Here is a 13,692-nt window from a genome sequence, read left to right as displayed (position 1 = left end):
TGTGATACATGTTAGTTAATTGCCTGTACCTGTATGGAAAATAAATTAAATAAAATGTAATAAACTATTTAATAAATTATTCAGATTATTCAGGATGGATCAGTTTACAACAGACAAATGCAAAATGAATGTGATAAAATGCTAATTTCTGTAATAATTGAGACAACAACAACATTTATTTCATATATAGCCCATAATCACATACCATATGTCTCAATGCACTTTGACAGGCCCAACAGTCGAAATTGAGCATTGACCCTTCTGCACACAAGGAAAAACTCCACTCTAGGAGAGAGGAAAAAGAAAGGAAGAAACATTGGGAAGGAGTGATACAGAGAGGAACCCCCTTCCAGGGTAGAGTGAGTCTGTAACTGGTGTCAGTGCAGGGTTGGTGATGATTTGTCAAATAAAAGAAAAAAGTCCAACACATGTAGTGGTGGGATGACCAAAGTGTATTATAGAGCATCTGTCCATGTTTGGAGGTCATGGACAGTGCAAAGTAGGTTTTAGTCCAGTGTCATGGTGTACATTACATGTCCATTGTGATGCTACTGGTCCATTTGAAGATCCCTGAAGCTTTGGCTGTTATAGTGGTGGTGGCTGTGGTGACCCTCTAGTTCGTTTCATGCTAAGTCTTCTCATCAGCAGTTCATTGTTAGGGACTAGGATCCCTCTTTTGGCCTCTTCATTGGACTCGGGAGGAGGTCTGTGAGCTTGATTCAGTGCCTCGGAGAGAACAATGTGGTTATAGTGGTATATTTGTGCAATAGTGCAATATAATGGGATGTCGTCTTGCACCTAATATGGTTTAAATATTAATGTTCCATGCACCACTTAGTAAAACACCAGCTACATCTGTGAAAATTTGAGAGTGCCAGAAGAAGCAAATCATCCAGTCCACGGGTGAATAGCCGTGGAGGTAGAAGTCGGAAAATCTGTTGATTCCATTCTCTCGATACCTACGGTTAAAAAATAAAAGATAAATTATTAAAGCTTACGGGGAAGCTCTAAAGACCATCCAACGGTAACAAAAGCCAAAGCATCTGGAACATCTGGATCACACCACCAAGAGGGATGTTGGCACTTCAGCTCACCTGTCAAGCAGCCCTCGGTTGGCGTCCAAATTTAGCCAGCGATAAACAATACTGGCGCATAAGACTTTATGATACAGCTGGAATTTAAATCAAGTAACTGATGAAATGGTGCGTGTTCGTAGTTTACAATACACCGCATAAAAGTTAAATGTAACGTATTTGTTGTAATCATTTTTTCCTTGGAGAGAAATGTTGATAAATGGAGATGCAAAGTGCTGGCTTAGGTCAGGGTACAATTCCTTCCTGTTGTACTACTGCCCCCCTGTGGCCTTAACTCGTGCTTGTTTCAGAAACCAGATCAAAAACAGTATATTGGCTAAAAAGACAGACAAATTCCGGAGAGTCTCGAAAAACAAATCGAATGCTGTGATTGAGGTCAGTTATTTTCATAATTTAAACAAGGAAGACAAACATTCATATTAATTTAATGTTCACAGAAAAAAAGAATAAAAATGTTAAATTGCGTGTAATTTCCAGGCCTTGTAGCTCACACGCTTAGAATCACTGCAGCCCAAACACAAAACCACTAACAGGACACTAGCTGTCTCACTTTCACAGAACTCCCAGGACTCTTAGAGTCATGTGTCCTCTCACCATTCTCTTTCATTCTCTGTTCTTGCTGAAACACACGGAGTAGTGTGTCAATTAACCCTCGGGGGCCTCCAGCTCCTAGAGCCCGCCCCCCTGACATCTACTAATCTCTGCACTGTGACCCTCACATGATGCCGCCGCCTCTACTCTGCACTCCCCAGAACTCGCTCCACTCCGGCTGGCTCTTCCCGGTCTCCAGTTCGTCCAGCGGCTCCGACCTGGGGCGAGGGCACGGAGGCTAGATGAAGAAGCTTCAGGTACTTTGGAGGCTTCCTTTCCCTTGGAGAGAGAGGGGCACCGCTGAAGATGGGGAAACGAGCCTGCTTGTACCAAAGGTACCGTGCCGAAAAACGGACTCTCTACACACAGCTCGCGCCCGGCCTTGCTCATTTGTCCCTGGCTTTCTGGGTGAGTGATGGTGGCGATTAACCGATCGGTGCGTGGTGTACCTTACAGGAGAAAAGCAAGGGAGAGACAGCGACAGCCGTCACATACCAGGGAACTGAGAACACGGCACAGGCAGGATCAGAAGAGGCTCAAATAGGGGACGGATCCGGGGACCTGTTGTCCCACCAGCCTCAGCGTCCCACCAGCGTCCGCAGCTGCCTGCTGAAGAATGCCCTCTTCATCAGCAACCTCTTCTTCACCGTGATGGGCCTGGTGGTGTTGGGGATGGGCCTGTGGGGTCTGATCACCAAAGAGTCTTTTGCCCAGGAGCGAATCGGCCATATTGGAACGGACCCCATGCTGGTCTTCGTGTTTCTGGGGCTCACGCTGTGTCTGCTGTGCCTGATGGGATGCGTGGGCTCCCTGAGGGAGAACTCCTGCCTGCTGCGCCTGTTCTCGGGCGCCGTGCTGATACTGGTCGCCGCCCAGGTGCTGGTGGCCATCGCAGCCTACAGCCTGCAGGACCAGATCGTCCCCGTCCTGCGCTCTGGGATGCTGACGGCCATGGTCCGCTACCAGGACGACTTGGACATGAGGTTCATCACGGATGAGATTCAGATGAACCTGCAGTGCTGCGGAGCAGACAACTACAGGGACTGGGAGATGAATCTGTGAGTGGGAGATTTTTTTTCTGTCGCAACGTACCCAACCTGGTTTTGAAAGGGAACAAGTCGAAGAAGACAAATGAAAACCCAGCAGCATAAGTCAGACAACATAACCCGGTTCAGGAAAGGTCTGGCTCTCCATTTACATTTTTCCCAAACCAGGATTCATGGGTTATCCGGGGTAACTTTTGACCAATGTTAAGAGACTTATGCATTTTAAACAGATAAGGGGGATTTTGCCCAGCATGGCTTTACACTGCCAGTGAAGGAACACCACTGGTGCAACCCGCACACAGAGAGCATAATTCATGCAGCACTGAGGTAGTTCTGTAAAACTAGTGAGGAAATGAGCCCGGTCATCCAGATAGCAGTGGTCAGGATGCAAGATCGGATTAGATTCGACTTCGTGTGTCTGCCTGTGCAAGAGCTGGCAATACATGTGCGGTTAGCATTTCTACATTATTTTGTTTTACCAAAATGTTGAGTGTTTCAGGCTTAACAGAATACATAATTTATCAACACTCAAACCAGTGATGCAAACCCTTGGACAAATATGTAATAAAGGAATTAAGTATTTAAACGGTTAGTGTTTTACGTAACTTGTGTTGTATAACGCCGTGTGTTACGTTTTGTCACGTGGTGACCCAGTTCACCGTGGGAAAATGGTGTAACTCTGAGTTGTAAGTGACGCCTCACCCTGTTCTCTGAAGGTACTACAACTGCTCTGCACCCGGGGTACAGGCCTGTGGGGTTCCCGCCTCCTGCTGCATTGACCCCCTGGAGAACGGAACGGTGTGGAACTCACAGTGCGGCGTGGGCGCGCAGCAGCTGGTCGAGTTCTCTGCCCAGAGCGTGATCTATCTGGGGGGGTGTCTGGGGGGCATTGCGCGCTGGATCGAGCAGAACAAGCAGCTGATCGGCATCGTTGGCATCGCCCTGCTGGGGGTGCAGATCCTGACCCTGATCGTCACGACGCGACTCCTGGACAACATTCAGTGGAGCAAAGCCATCAGCAGTCAGCGGGACGTTGAATCTTGAACCACCCTGATGCCCAGGCCTGAACAAACACACACACACACACACACACACACACACAAACACAAGCAAACAAACTGGACGCAGCTGGGATCCTTCATCCTCCAGATGAGGCTCAGCTACTGTTACAAGGGCCAAAACCTTGCAGAATCAACACATCTGTGGCTCTGTCTGCTTCTCTGCACTATGATAACAAATTGTATTTCACATTTTGTCTGTAATTATATATTATTAAATAAACAAGTGCATGCATTAAACATCTTGGATCATCACTTTGGCAGGAAATGGTTCCCTTATTGTTCACTGGTCTTTTATGGGTCTTTTCCGGATTATATCCCATAATAATGTAGGCATATATTACCTAAACCAGGTATGGTGGAAAGATCTCGTTGTGCAGGGCTAGTTGAGCGGGCCCAGGTTGGCGATTACTATTCTAGACTACTGGGTCAGAGCATCTCCTAGACTAACGTGTAGTGTTCTGTTGTTATGCAGTGGTTGTCACCTAACCTAGTGGTCAACTGCTTTGGTGTCTGAGTGTGTGTGTGTGAATGGCAAGCCCATTTGGTCCCGAGCTACAGAAGAGCTTGTAGAAGATTGTAGCACAGATCTAGCAGACCAATCATATTTCTTAGAAGAAATATTATTCCCTGGTGGCACTGGTCTCTTTTGGTATGATAACACTCCCTGCCACACAACAAATCCTGTTGAGTAGTGGTTTGAGGAACATGGTATGCAAGGTTGTAGGTGTTGTCACTCCCCAGACGTCAATCCGACTGGATATGGTCGCAAAAAAGGGATTTTTTGCTAAGGTCCTGGTACCTTAATTCATCTGAGAAATGAAGTGGCATAAAGACAAATATAGTTCAAGCACATATGGGAAAAAAAACACTCTTGACCATGAACAAATAAAGAAATATTACAAGCTTTATTTGAACTTGTAAGGTTCCAACACATTTAGTGAGGAGAGACGCCCCCAGTCTACAGACATTTTAAGGCCAGCAGCCCTGGCTGAGCTCATCACACAGAGCCGATCCGGGGCAGAGCTCCGTCTGCAGGCATCGACGAGGCACAGATACAGCGCTACAGCCTGAGAAACGACTGACTACGTAAAACACAGAAATTGCTCATGGCACAGAGAACACTAACCAACATCTAACAGGGTGCATCTGGACTGGAACAATGAGACGTTGCGAGCAGAATCTCAGCAGTGGCACGTGATGTGAACAAATACATTTACTTTGGTTGGGCTTGTGTTTAATAAAAACGGAGCAAGCATGATGAAGTTGCAGTTGTCTTGTTTATCACACATGGCCTCCTACCTTTATCATTACTGGTTTGTTGATGGTCACACAAAGCAAAAAGTTCTAGATTAAATGTCCAATTAAGACTTTTCTCAGATGGTTTTTTTAGATAATGCCATACTGGGCAAGTTCATGCAACTCCAGGTGACTGTAAGCTTCCCATGGACAGATCACTGTGATGTCTGAGGAAATAAATGGGTTTATCAAATTATAAATCCTAAATTCATGTTCATTTCTAGATTTATTGATATTAGTTGAATTAGGTTTTGGTCATTGATAGAAACAAAACTTTTCTTCATGAACTTACCCATGCCTAAGCCTTCCATTCCAGGGATGTCCTCTCCAAACCTGAAGACAACAATACCCAGTAAGCTTATTCATTTCATTTGTGGCATCTATCAGACGGCCTTATCCAGAGCGACAATCAGTAGTTACATACACTCTGGTTTAAGTGTCTTGCTCAGGGACACAATGGCCGTAAGTGGGGTTTGAACCTGTAACTATGTGGTCTTCTGGTTCATAGGCGAGTGTCTTACCCACTACCGACCAAGAATGGAATAAAATAAGATGAAGAGCAGGTGAATGAGAAGACAAAACCTACCCAATGACACCTTTTTTTGGAGGCTTGCTTTTGAACTGGCGTGTTGACCTTTGCTTGAACTTTGGCTGGTTCTTATTGGGTGTGCCAGGCCTGCCACCACCAGCCGTGGCCCTCTTCGCAGTTTTGCTTGCAGCCTTAACTTCAGTTTTACCAACCTCCAGCTCCATGTTCATGGTCCTGTGATAAAAAGAGATACGTAATGGTGATGGATTCATGCATTTACAAAGCGCCACTCAGTTAGCCGGGCCCTACACTCAAACATATTACAGCTTAGCATCTGAGACAGTGTAAAGCCACAGAATAGCTAAGTAATCATTAAGTCCCTTTAGAGCTCTGAAGCGCGTTCAGTAAATTCCTGTGGTGCACAGACACGACCACATCTCCTGTAATCCTCGGGCAGACCTCGACTCAAACACTGAGCTGGATTGTGTGTAATCTTATTATCCCGAGAGGACACTGCAGAATGCGCAGAATTTTCCAGAAGACAACACGCTCATCAGCCCACCCTTTAGATCTAACAAGTTCAAGTCACTTCTTTCCATAGTCAAACCAGTCGGAACCTCTATGGCAACAGTGCATCACTGCATATTACACCAGATATTGGTGTTTTGTACAATAATTTCAGCAATGCATTAATAAATCAATTCGTGCAATGCTTAGTCACAGACCATTAAAATGAACAAAATATCTACATGATATAATGTACCAAACAGAAATTATCCGTTGTAAATTTTATGTCATACATTGCTTTTTCTTAACATTTTCTTGTTGCTTTTCTTATTGTAACAACCAAACACTAAAAACTACAAAGAAAAGGTTACACTGAGATGTTTAGGTAAAATGTAAAAGCCCTCAAAAGGTTTGCTTTTTGTTCAGTTTTTAATTCAGCCACTAGGTCCAAAACAAAACCCTCTGGTTGGCGTGAAACACCTGCGAGGGTTTTTACCCTCTGAACTTGAACGTTACACGACATATCCAAATAGTAGCATCGAATAGTACCTGCTTACCATCCCTGCAAAATCAGACAGTAAAAAGTTATGGTCTTATGGTCTGCTCACCTGTTCTGTTGCTTTCCTGTCTGTAGATGTCTGTTGCAGAGCAAGACTTGGTGTGTTTTGTGTATTGAAAGGCTGCCTTGGGATGTCTTTTATATGCCAAGGGGATTACATTTCAGACTGAGTACAGTAAATTCATGACATCAGTCACCCCTCCCTCCGGGGGGCATTCCTACCTGTTGCAGCATAAGGGGTTCGAGGATATTACAGTTTTTCCACTCATGTGGAATATGCAGATGTAAGAAATATTTTCAGTATTTAATAATAATTTTTTAAAAAAGCTTTGATCTATTTTCAGGAAATACCCCCAAAAACAAACCTAAATGTTTAATTTCTTAAGTAGAAATTAAACATTTATTGTAAATGATTAAACTTTATGAATTATTTTTTTGTGCTTTCACTCACTCACTCTCCATCCATAACTATATAAACCAACAGCAGGGTCACGAGCGCAAGGCAGGCACTCAACCCGGGTGGGGCGGCAAATCAAGCCTCTTATAAAACAGACCATTCATAAGGGTCAAGTTATACCTCCCCGTGACTATAAATAAGAAAGCTGCCATTCCCTGCTCATCAGCAGACTCGCTGGCTGCTGCTAATCCCTGATTGGCTGTGTGTGGATGTGTCATTGATATTACTGTCCAGATTAATTATTCATGCGTCTGATTGCCAGAAATAACTTAATACATGACTGCATGTCAAAAGGAGCTGACACAAACATGTGCATACAAACAAATGAATGGAGGGAGGGCTCCTTCACACACACATACACACACACACACAAACACACACATACAGTACAGGCCAAAAGTTTGGACACACCGTCTCATTCAATGTGTTTTCTTTATTTTCATGACCATTTGGTAGTAGCCTAGTGGGTAACACACTCGCCTATGAACCAGAAGACCCGGGTTCGAATCCCACTTACTACCATTGTGTCCCTGAGCAAGACACTTAACCCTAAGTTGCTCCAGGGAGACTGTCCCTGTAACTACTGATTGTAAGTCGCTCTGGATAAGGGCGTCTGATAAATGCTGTAAATGTAAATGTAAATTTACGTTGGTAGATTCTCACTGAAGGCATCAAAACTATGAATGAACACATGTGGAGTTGTGTACTTAACAAAAAAAGGTGAAATAACTGAAAACATGTTTTGTATTCTAGTTTCTTCAAAATAGCCGCCCTTTGCTCTGATTACTACTTTACACTCTTGGAGTTCTCTTGATGAGCTTCAAGAGGTCATCACCTGAAATGCTTTTCCAACAGTCTTGAAGGAGTTCCCAGAGGTGTTTAGCACTTGTTGGCCCCTTTGCCTTCACTCTGCGGTCCAGCTCACCCCAAACCATCTGGATTGGGTTCAGGTCCGGTGACTGTGGAGGTCAGGTCTCCACTTTTTGTTAAGTACATAACTCCACATGTGTTCATTCGTAGTTTTGATGCCTTCAGTGAGAATCTACCATGTAAATGGTCATGAAAATAAAGAAAACACATTGAATTAGAAGGTGTGTCCAAACTTTTGACCTGTACAGCATTTATATTAAGAGAGAGAGAGAGAGAGAGAGAGAGAGCATTGGAAGCTAATTATAATTATGAACATATTCTTATTTACTGAAGATCATTTTCTTCATAGGGCTTTTTGCACATTACATGTCGGCTGTGTACTTTATACCACATATACCCTTACTGTTATTCTCAAAATTCTATTCATTCTCCAGGCCAGTAGATGGCGGTAGCGACACCTGCATGAAAAGGTTTTCAAACGGCAGAAGAAGCGCGCATGTTTACCCACGTTGTTCATGTAGTTCGCTTCTACTTAGCTTTGTAAAATAAAAATAAAAATGCGGAACAACAAACACTCAAAACTTAAAACGGAGACTCCTGACAAGGAAAGGTAGGACCGCGGATCCATCAGATTGCACTGTAGCATTAGCTGTTTCAGCTAATTATCGTGATAATTTGACGCACGCAGTACAGAATTAATGCCGCAGAACTTGTCTTTGCTCTGGTGTTGTCATAGTTCCTCGTTCGTTGTTGTGCAAGTACAACTTGGTGACAGGGAGGGCTGCATCGGTCAGCTTTGTGATGTAAATCCTAGTTTTCCTATTAGAGGCTGGTGCAACATTTTTATTTGACAGGTCTGACTTGGTCTTACATTACCTGTTAAGTGTTGTCCAGCTACGCGAATATTTTGACAATTCATTTACATAATGTCTAATTGTGGAAAATGTGTTTCCCTGGCTGGCCTGGATAACTCAGAAAAAAGAAGCCTAAGCGCGATAACAAGCCGACACCAGAGGAGCATCTGAGCCAAATACCCTTCCGCCTGAGAGAGATCATGAAGAGCAAAGAAGAGATGAAACTGGGACCCGCTAAAAAGAAGAAAATGCCAAGGGGTCAGTGATTTCCTCTCTCTTCTCCACAGAGCTACGATGTTAGCTCACAATGGACTGTGCCCACCAAACATTCATCAACTTTATATTGACTTTTTTTTTTGGTGAATTTCTGCATTCCCCTTTCACATTATAGCCTCTTCAGTACACCACAGTTCACCTAGCTTAATGTTTTTTCTTTGTCTCCTCTCGGTTCTCACCCTAGCTGCTGTCCAGGAATTTCAGATAGGTGAGATCAAGAATGGGGACATACCTGTCCCGGTGTTCCGCAGAAAGAAAAGGGAGTCGGAGAAGGCGTATGTTCATCGGATGTCCCGGGCAGCACAATACGTTATGTTCCTAAGTAATAACCAGGGACAACGGCAGCCCGAACTAGATCTGAAGATGCCTGAGAAACAGGAGAGCAAGACTGAGAAGCAAAAGTCTGAAAAAAAGAGAGAGTGAGTTTCTCTCTGTCTTCTGTGGAAATGAGGGTGTAACCACATTCTGGATGTGTCTTAAATGATTATTTGGGGCAGGGGTGGCCTAGCGGGTCAGGAAGCGAACTCGTAACTGAAAGGCTGCGGATTCAAATCCCAAACCACCAAGGTGCCACTGAGGTCACTTTGATCGATGTAGCGTGTCCCCAGGCGCCTTTCATGGCTGCCCTCTGCTCACTAAGGGTGATGTGGGGTTAAACGCAGAGGACAAGTTGTGTGCTGTGTATCACATTCACTTTAACTTCACCTTTTCCACTTCCGCTTCTTTTTGACAGGTTTGACAGACTTCGGTTGCAGCGGTTAAAGAAGAAAAAGACGGACAGGAAGGAACAGAAAGAAGAAGAAGAGATGTTCACTGGTATGTTCTTCTTTAATGTGTTATGTATGAGGAATTTAGGGGATAGTTATTGCTTATTTTTGGCTCTGTAGATAAAGTGGAATTTGGTGAAGTAGCCATGGCTCCTCCTTCATTGAATGTGAAACCGAGGAAGGCCCATAAGAAACCTCAGGTAAGCAAACGGAAGCTCCAGTCTTGCAGTACGAAACATGACTAGTACATCTCGCACAATAATTTGTAATTTAGTTAGTCCCTGCTTTTTAACAACCAGCTTTTGCACACCACCAGGGGGCGCCCAAGGGGCTGTTGCTGAACACTCTGTTGGGCCACACTGCCGTCTCCTCAGCCAACCCTTCCATGGCGAGGAAGCGGATGATGGAGGAAGAGCGTGAGCGTGTGGTGCAGGTCTACCGGCAGCTGAAGAAACAGAAGCAAGAGCAGCAGGAATTGAGGGTAGCCGCGAAGCAGCCGCAATGAAGAGTTACTGCAGGACCGACCTTCACGTGTTAATTGAATGGCAGAAAAACATCCAGACTGCCCGGGAACGCCCTCCTCTGGCTGTTGGACAGGCCCTGAGTGTTTTAGTTTAACCTGACTGGCCCTCTTATATTGACTGCTCACAGTCCCAAAGGCTGGTTAATTGTGGGCTCATTGTGCGTTTGTGGCTATATTCTATGTACATAAGGGCTATAAGGGTGTGTTGCATATTTCACATGTGATAACACAGGTTTTTAACATTTTTTTTGGTTTGTCTATACACTAGAAGGTCTTGGCAAAGGCTATCGGAGACAAATATCCAATGTTTCCTCTCTTTGACTACATGGTAATTGTAAGAGCATTTGCATATTGAGGTTTCAGATGTGAAGGACTGCTTTAAATGCAAATAATGCAGGATGACTGGCACCCGGGACATCCAAATGCCTACAGTAAATGTAAATTTGTTGTAAACACCCTGACTAATCCTAAATATTCAAATAATGAGAAGCTCCTCTTTGTTAAAATTGTATCTGAAATCGTTGTTTAAACAGCACCCTTTGTTCAGGATCCCAAGTGTTTGAGCCACCTGTCCCTGGTCACACCTAAAGACCGACACCATAAGCCTGTGGCTGCGTTGTCATGGCGATGCCGAGTTGCCAGGTGACGGTGGCAGGTGTCACTGATTGCGTCCTTTGGGCAGGGCTTAATTGACCGCCGGTTTACTGACCACAGGCACAGGAAACGTCTACTGTTTCCACGGAATATAGCTCAGGGACAATACTTCACTGCACTTTTCATTTTCATTAACTTAATATGGCTACTTTAAAAAAAAAAAAAACATGACCATGCATCATTGGTACCACCATAAAACCATGAAGTAAATCTTTCATATAGTTGTCTAAATTTATTGGCACATATATCCCTCAATGTCCATTTTTGTGGTCCACTGTTTGTGGTCTTATGACTAAAGGCTTCAGTTCATCAGCTCACATCTGGCCCATTTACCTGTACACACCTGCAGAATCTGCATCACGCCGGCCATAAGATGCGAGTTACACTTCTTCATGCGTTACGTCTTCGTAACTCTAAACTGAATCTGAATTTATTTGTCATTGCATTTCAGACATTAACCAAAAATGTCACCTCAGGCTGGTTTCACTGGCCACATGAATAGAAATGCTCCAATTCCTATCTAGGTGTGTGGATCAGTCTCAACACGAACCAGTGAATCAGTTGGGTTTTTAATGCAGCAGTGAAGTGAAGCGGTCTGCAGTGAATCTGCTGTAACTGAACCCTAATAATGAGCCGCTGCACCAGCTTTTAAAAAAAAAAAAATTCATTTCGTTTTGAAGCATCAACACAGCAGCAATACAGTCTAAATACATAATAATTCATACTCTTTGTGGAAATGCCATTTAGCATAAATATCCACAAGTAGCGCTGCTAATTTAATTAACTTGCTACTAATGCAGGTCCAGTCTATAAGAAATACACCGTAGCCAGTAAACACAGGAAAAACTAGCCATTTGGTAAAATTAGTTTTCTGTTTGTTTGTTTTTTTACATGCATTTTAGATCTTATTCCAGATTAATTACATTCAAGATAGGAAAGTGTGCGGTCATTCACAATTACAGATGCAGTTGCAGAGATTCTACCTGGCCAGTGGCCACTTTTAAAGTTCTACGGTTCCAGCAACTTGAAAAGTGAACATCAGCTGACATTTCAGTAAAGGGTCAGAATTTGAATGCGTTTAAGTACTTCGCCGCGCATCACGCACATCAGCACATTAAGTGAATGTCACCGTTCCCTGTCCTCCCGTGGCAGGGTGTCTCTGGACCTCATCGAAAAACACAAGGTGGAGCAGCATGTTTAAAGGCATCTAGGCAAATAACGTGAGATATGCAAATACAGGCCAGTGGTTTTGCAGTCTTCTGCGGCTTGCTGAGCTCAATCTGACTTTCTGTCTTGCCAGACGTATGGTGGAGCGTAGTCATGGCAACGTTTGGTGTCAGGTTAGGACGGGGATGATAACTCAACAGTGCTTCGGTGAGCCCTTATCAGTCACTCTGGCTCATGTCCTGATCAGCTAAGCGCATAAGATTCACCAGAGAGGTCTGTTGCCACCTGCATTTCCCTGAAAAAAAAGCGTCCAGCATTTATCAAACAGCTGAATCGAACTGTATATCACAAAATAATTTACTATCACAAAAAAATAAAGTCATAATGTGATTATATGTATTGTAATTTTTTTTTCTTTCATACTTACACCGCTTAAGACTGGGAAAGGCTCTATAGCTTTGGGTGTGAAGTTGATCCCACCCTCACTCATGGAAGAAGCTGAAGCTCGCGGGATGATCGACTCGTGAGAGAACTGCCTTTGAATCTGGAGGACGCAGCTCACACCACACAGGCGGCCATATATGGCAGAGAGAGGAAGGAAGAGGAAAGGAATCATTAGGTTTTGGCCTGGCGCTCTCTGGATTTGCATTTTACTCTGCGGCTGAGTCCCTGCCCTGGGCTCGGGTCTTGCAGGAGCGTGGCATACTCACATGAGGTAGGCCCTTGGAGATCAGCGCCAGCTCAGTGGGCTGGTAAACACCGCTCCGACCCTGCCCATTATAACCATGGTACGGGGATAGTGTGCCTATGGAGGAAAATAAATGTCTTTTCATGATTAGTAATAAACTATACGGCACTGACCATATTATAACAAAATATTTTTTATTATGGACTGATAATGCCACAGGAACAGTATTGTTTCCTCTTGAGTCATGCCCCACAAAACAACATGTTATGTGCACCTAACAGCCAGACAGGCCAGCCGATGCAAATAACACGTCCATTTTTAGTTCACTCATCTGCTTTAAAGTGTAACTACTATCTACCACTGACACATGGGTGCCTGTCAAAACACGACTGTCATGGCGAATGGGGTGTAGACTAATAATACAGCATACATATTTAATCATTTTCTCAATTACGTTTCATGGAATAATCTTGACATAGAGCCAGGTCAGTGTATTAAATATATTTTAAAAGTACACCAATTAGTAAAGAAATCTATTCTACACATTTATTCATTATTGCTTGCTTGTATTTGTGTTCTTTTTTTCATTATATTAGTATAAATAGTAGCAGCGTGGCTGCTTCACTATTCAGGACATGAATAGCATAGAAAAAGCTAGAGGCTATGTCAACAGTCATATTGCGACCTATGTCCTCGACGAATTTCACTGCTGAAAAACTCATGTAATACTCTCAAGCTTAGATTTAGTACCAA

General features: G+C 43.8%; 4 protein-coding genes across 5 annotated transcripts in view; 2 read left to right on the top strand and 2 right to left on the bottom strand.

Annotated features, from left to right (window-relative positions):
- Positions 1-1,822: 1,822 nt before the first annotated feature.
- On the top strand, positions 1,823-4,044 carry LOC114794353 (tetraspanin-10-like). Its single transcript, XM_028986857.1, has 3 exons — positions 1,823-2,020; positions 2,142-2,743; positions 3,448-4,044. The coding sequence occupies exons 1-3, from the start codon at positions 1,928-1,930 to the stop codon at positions 3,773-3,775; spliced, it is 1,023 nt and encodes a 340-aa protein (XP_028842690.1). The 5' UTR covers positions 1,823-1,927; the 3' UTR covers positions 3,776-4,044.
- A 634-nt stretch (positions 4,045-4,678) lies between these two features.
- Positions 4,679-6,853, bottom strand: LOC114794368 (retinal rod rhodopsin-sensitive cGMP 3',5'-cyclic phosphodiesterase subunit gamma-like). Its single transcript, XM_028986879.1, has 4 exons — positions 6,733-6,853; positions 5,675-5,851; positions 5,381-5,421; positions 4,679-5,255 (listed from the first exon to the last, which is right to left on the bottom strand). The coding sequence occupies exons 2-4, from the start codon at positions 5,845-5,847 to the stop codon at positions 5,179-5,181; spliced, it is 291 nt and encodes a 96-aa protein (XP_028842712.1). The 5' UTR covers positions 5,848-5,851; positions 6,733-6,853; the 3' UTR covers positions 4,679-5,178.
- Positions 6,854-8,486: 1,633 nt separating this feature from the next.
- On the top strand, positions 8,487-12,621 carry LOC114794362 (coiled-coil domain-containing protein 137-like). Its single transcript, XM_028986869.1, has 6 exons — positions 8,487-8,620; positions 8,986-9,122; positions 9,325-9,559; positions 9,874-9,956; positions 10,028-10,107; positions 10,224-12,621. Exons 1-6 carry the CDS (start codon positions 8,568-8,570, stop codon positions 10,410-10,412), a joined length of 777 nt encoding a protein of 258 aa, XP_028842702.1. The 5' UTR covers positions 8,487-8,567; the 3' UTR covers positions 10,413-12,621.
- The window catches only part of LOC114794350 (G-protein coupled receptor family C group 5 member C-like), a 13,498-nt gene continuing 11,536 nt past the window's right edge, over positions 11,731-13,692 (bottom strand). For both annotated transcript variants that reach the window (XM_028986852.1, XM_028986850.1), the window contains exons 4-6: positions 12,962-13,056; positions 12,679-12,795; positions 11,731-12,546 (exon numbers count right to left, since the gene is read on the bottom strand). In XM_028986852.1, the coding sequence (XP_028842685.1) occupies positions 12,514-12,546; positions 12,679-12,795; positions 12,962-13,056 (245 nt within the window). In that variant the 3' untranslated portion in view covers positions 11,731-12,513. The remainder of the gene's footprint in view (positions 12,547-12,678; positions 12,796-12,961; positions 13,057-13,692) is intronic.

The sequence above is a fragment of the Denticeps clupeoides genome, chromosome 7 (genome assembly GCF_900700375.1).
Source record: "Denticeps clupeoides chromosome 7, fDenClu1.1, whole genome shotgun sequence".
Taxonomy (NCBI): Eukaryota; Metazoa; Chordata; class Actinopteri; order Clupeiformes; family Denticipitidae; genus Denticeps; species Denticeps clupeoides.
The sequence above is the reverse complement of the archived record's forward strand: the minus strand, read 5'-3'. Positions and strand labels throughout refer to the sequence as shown.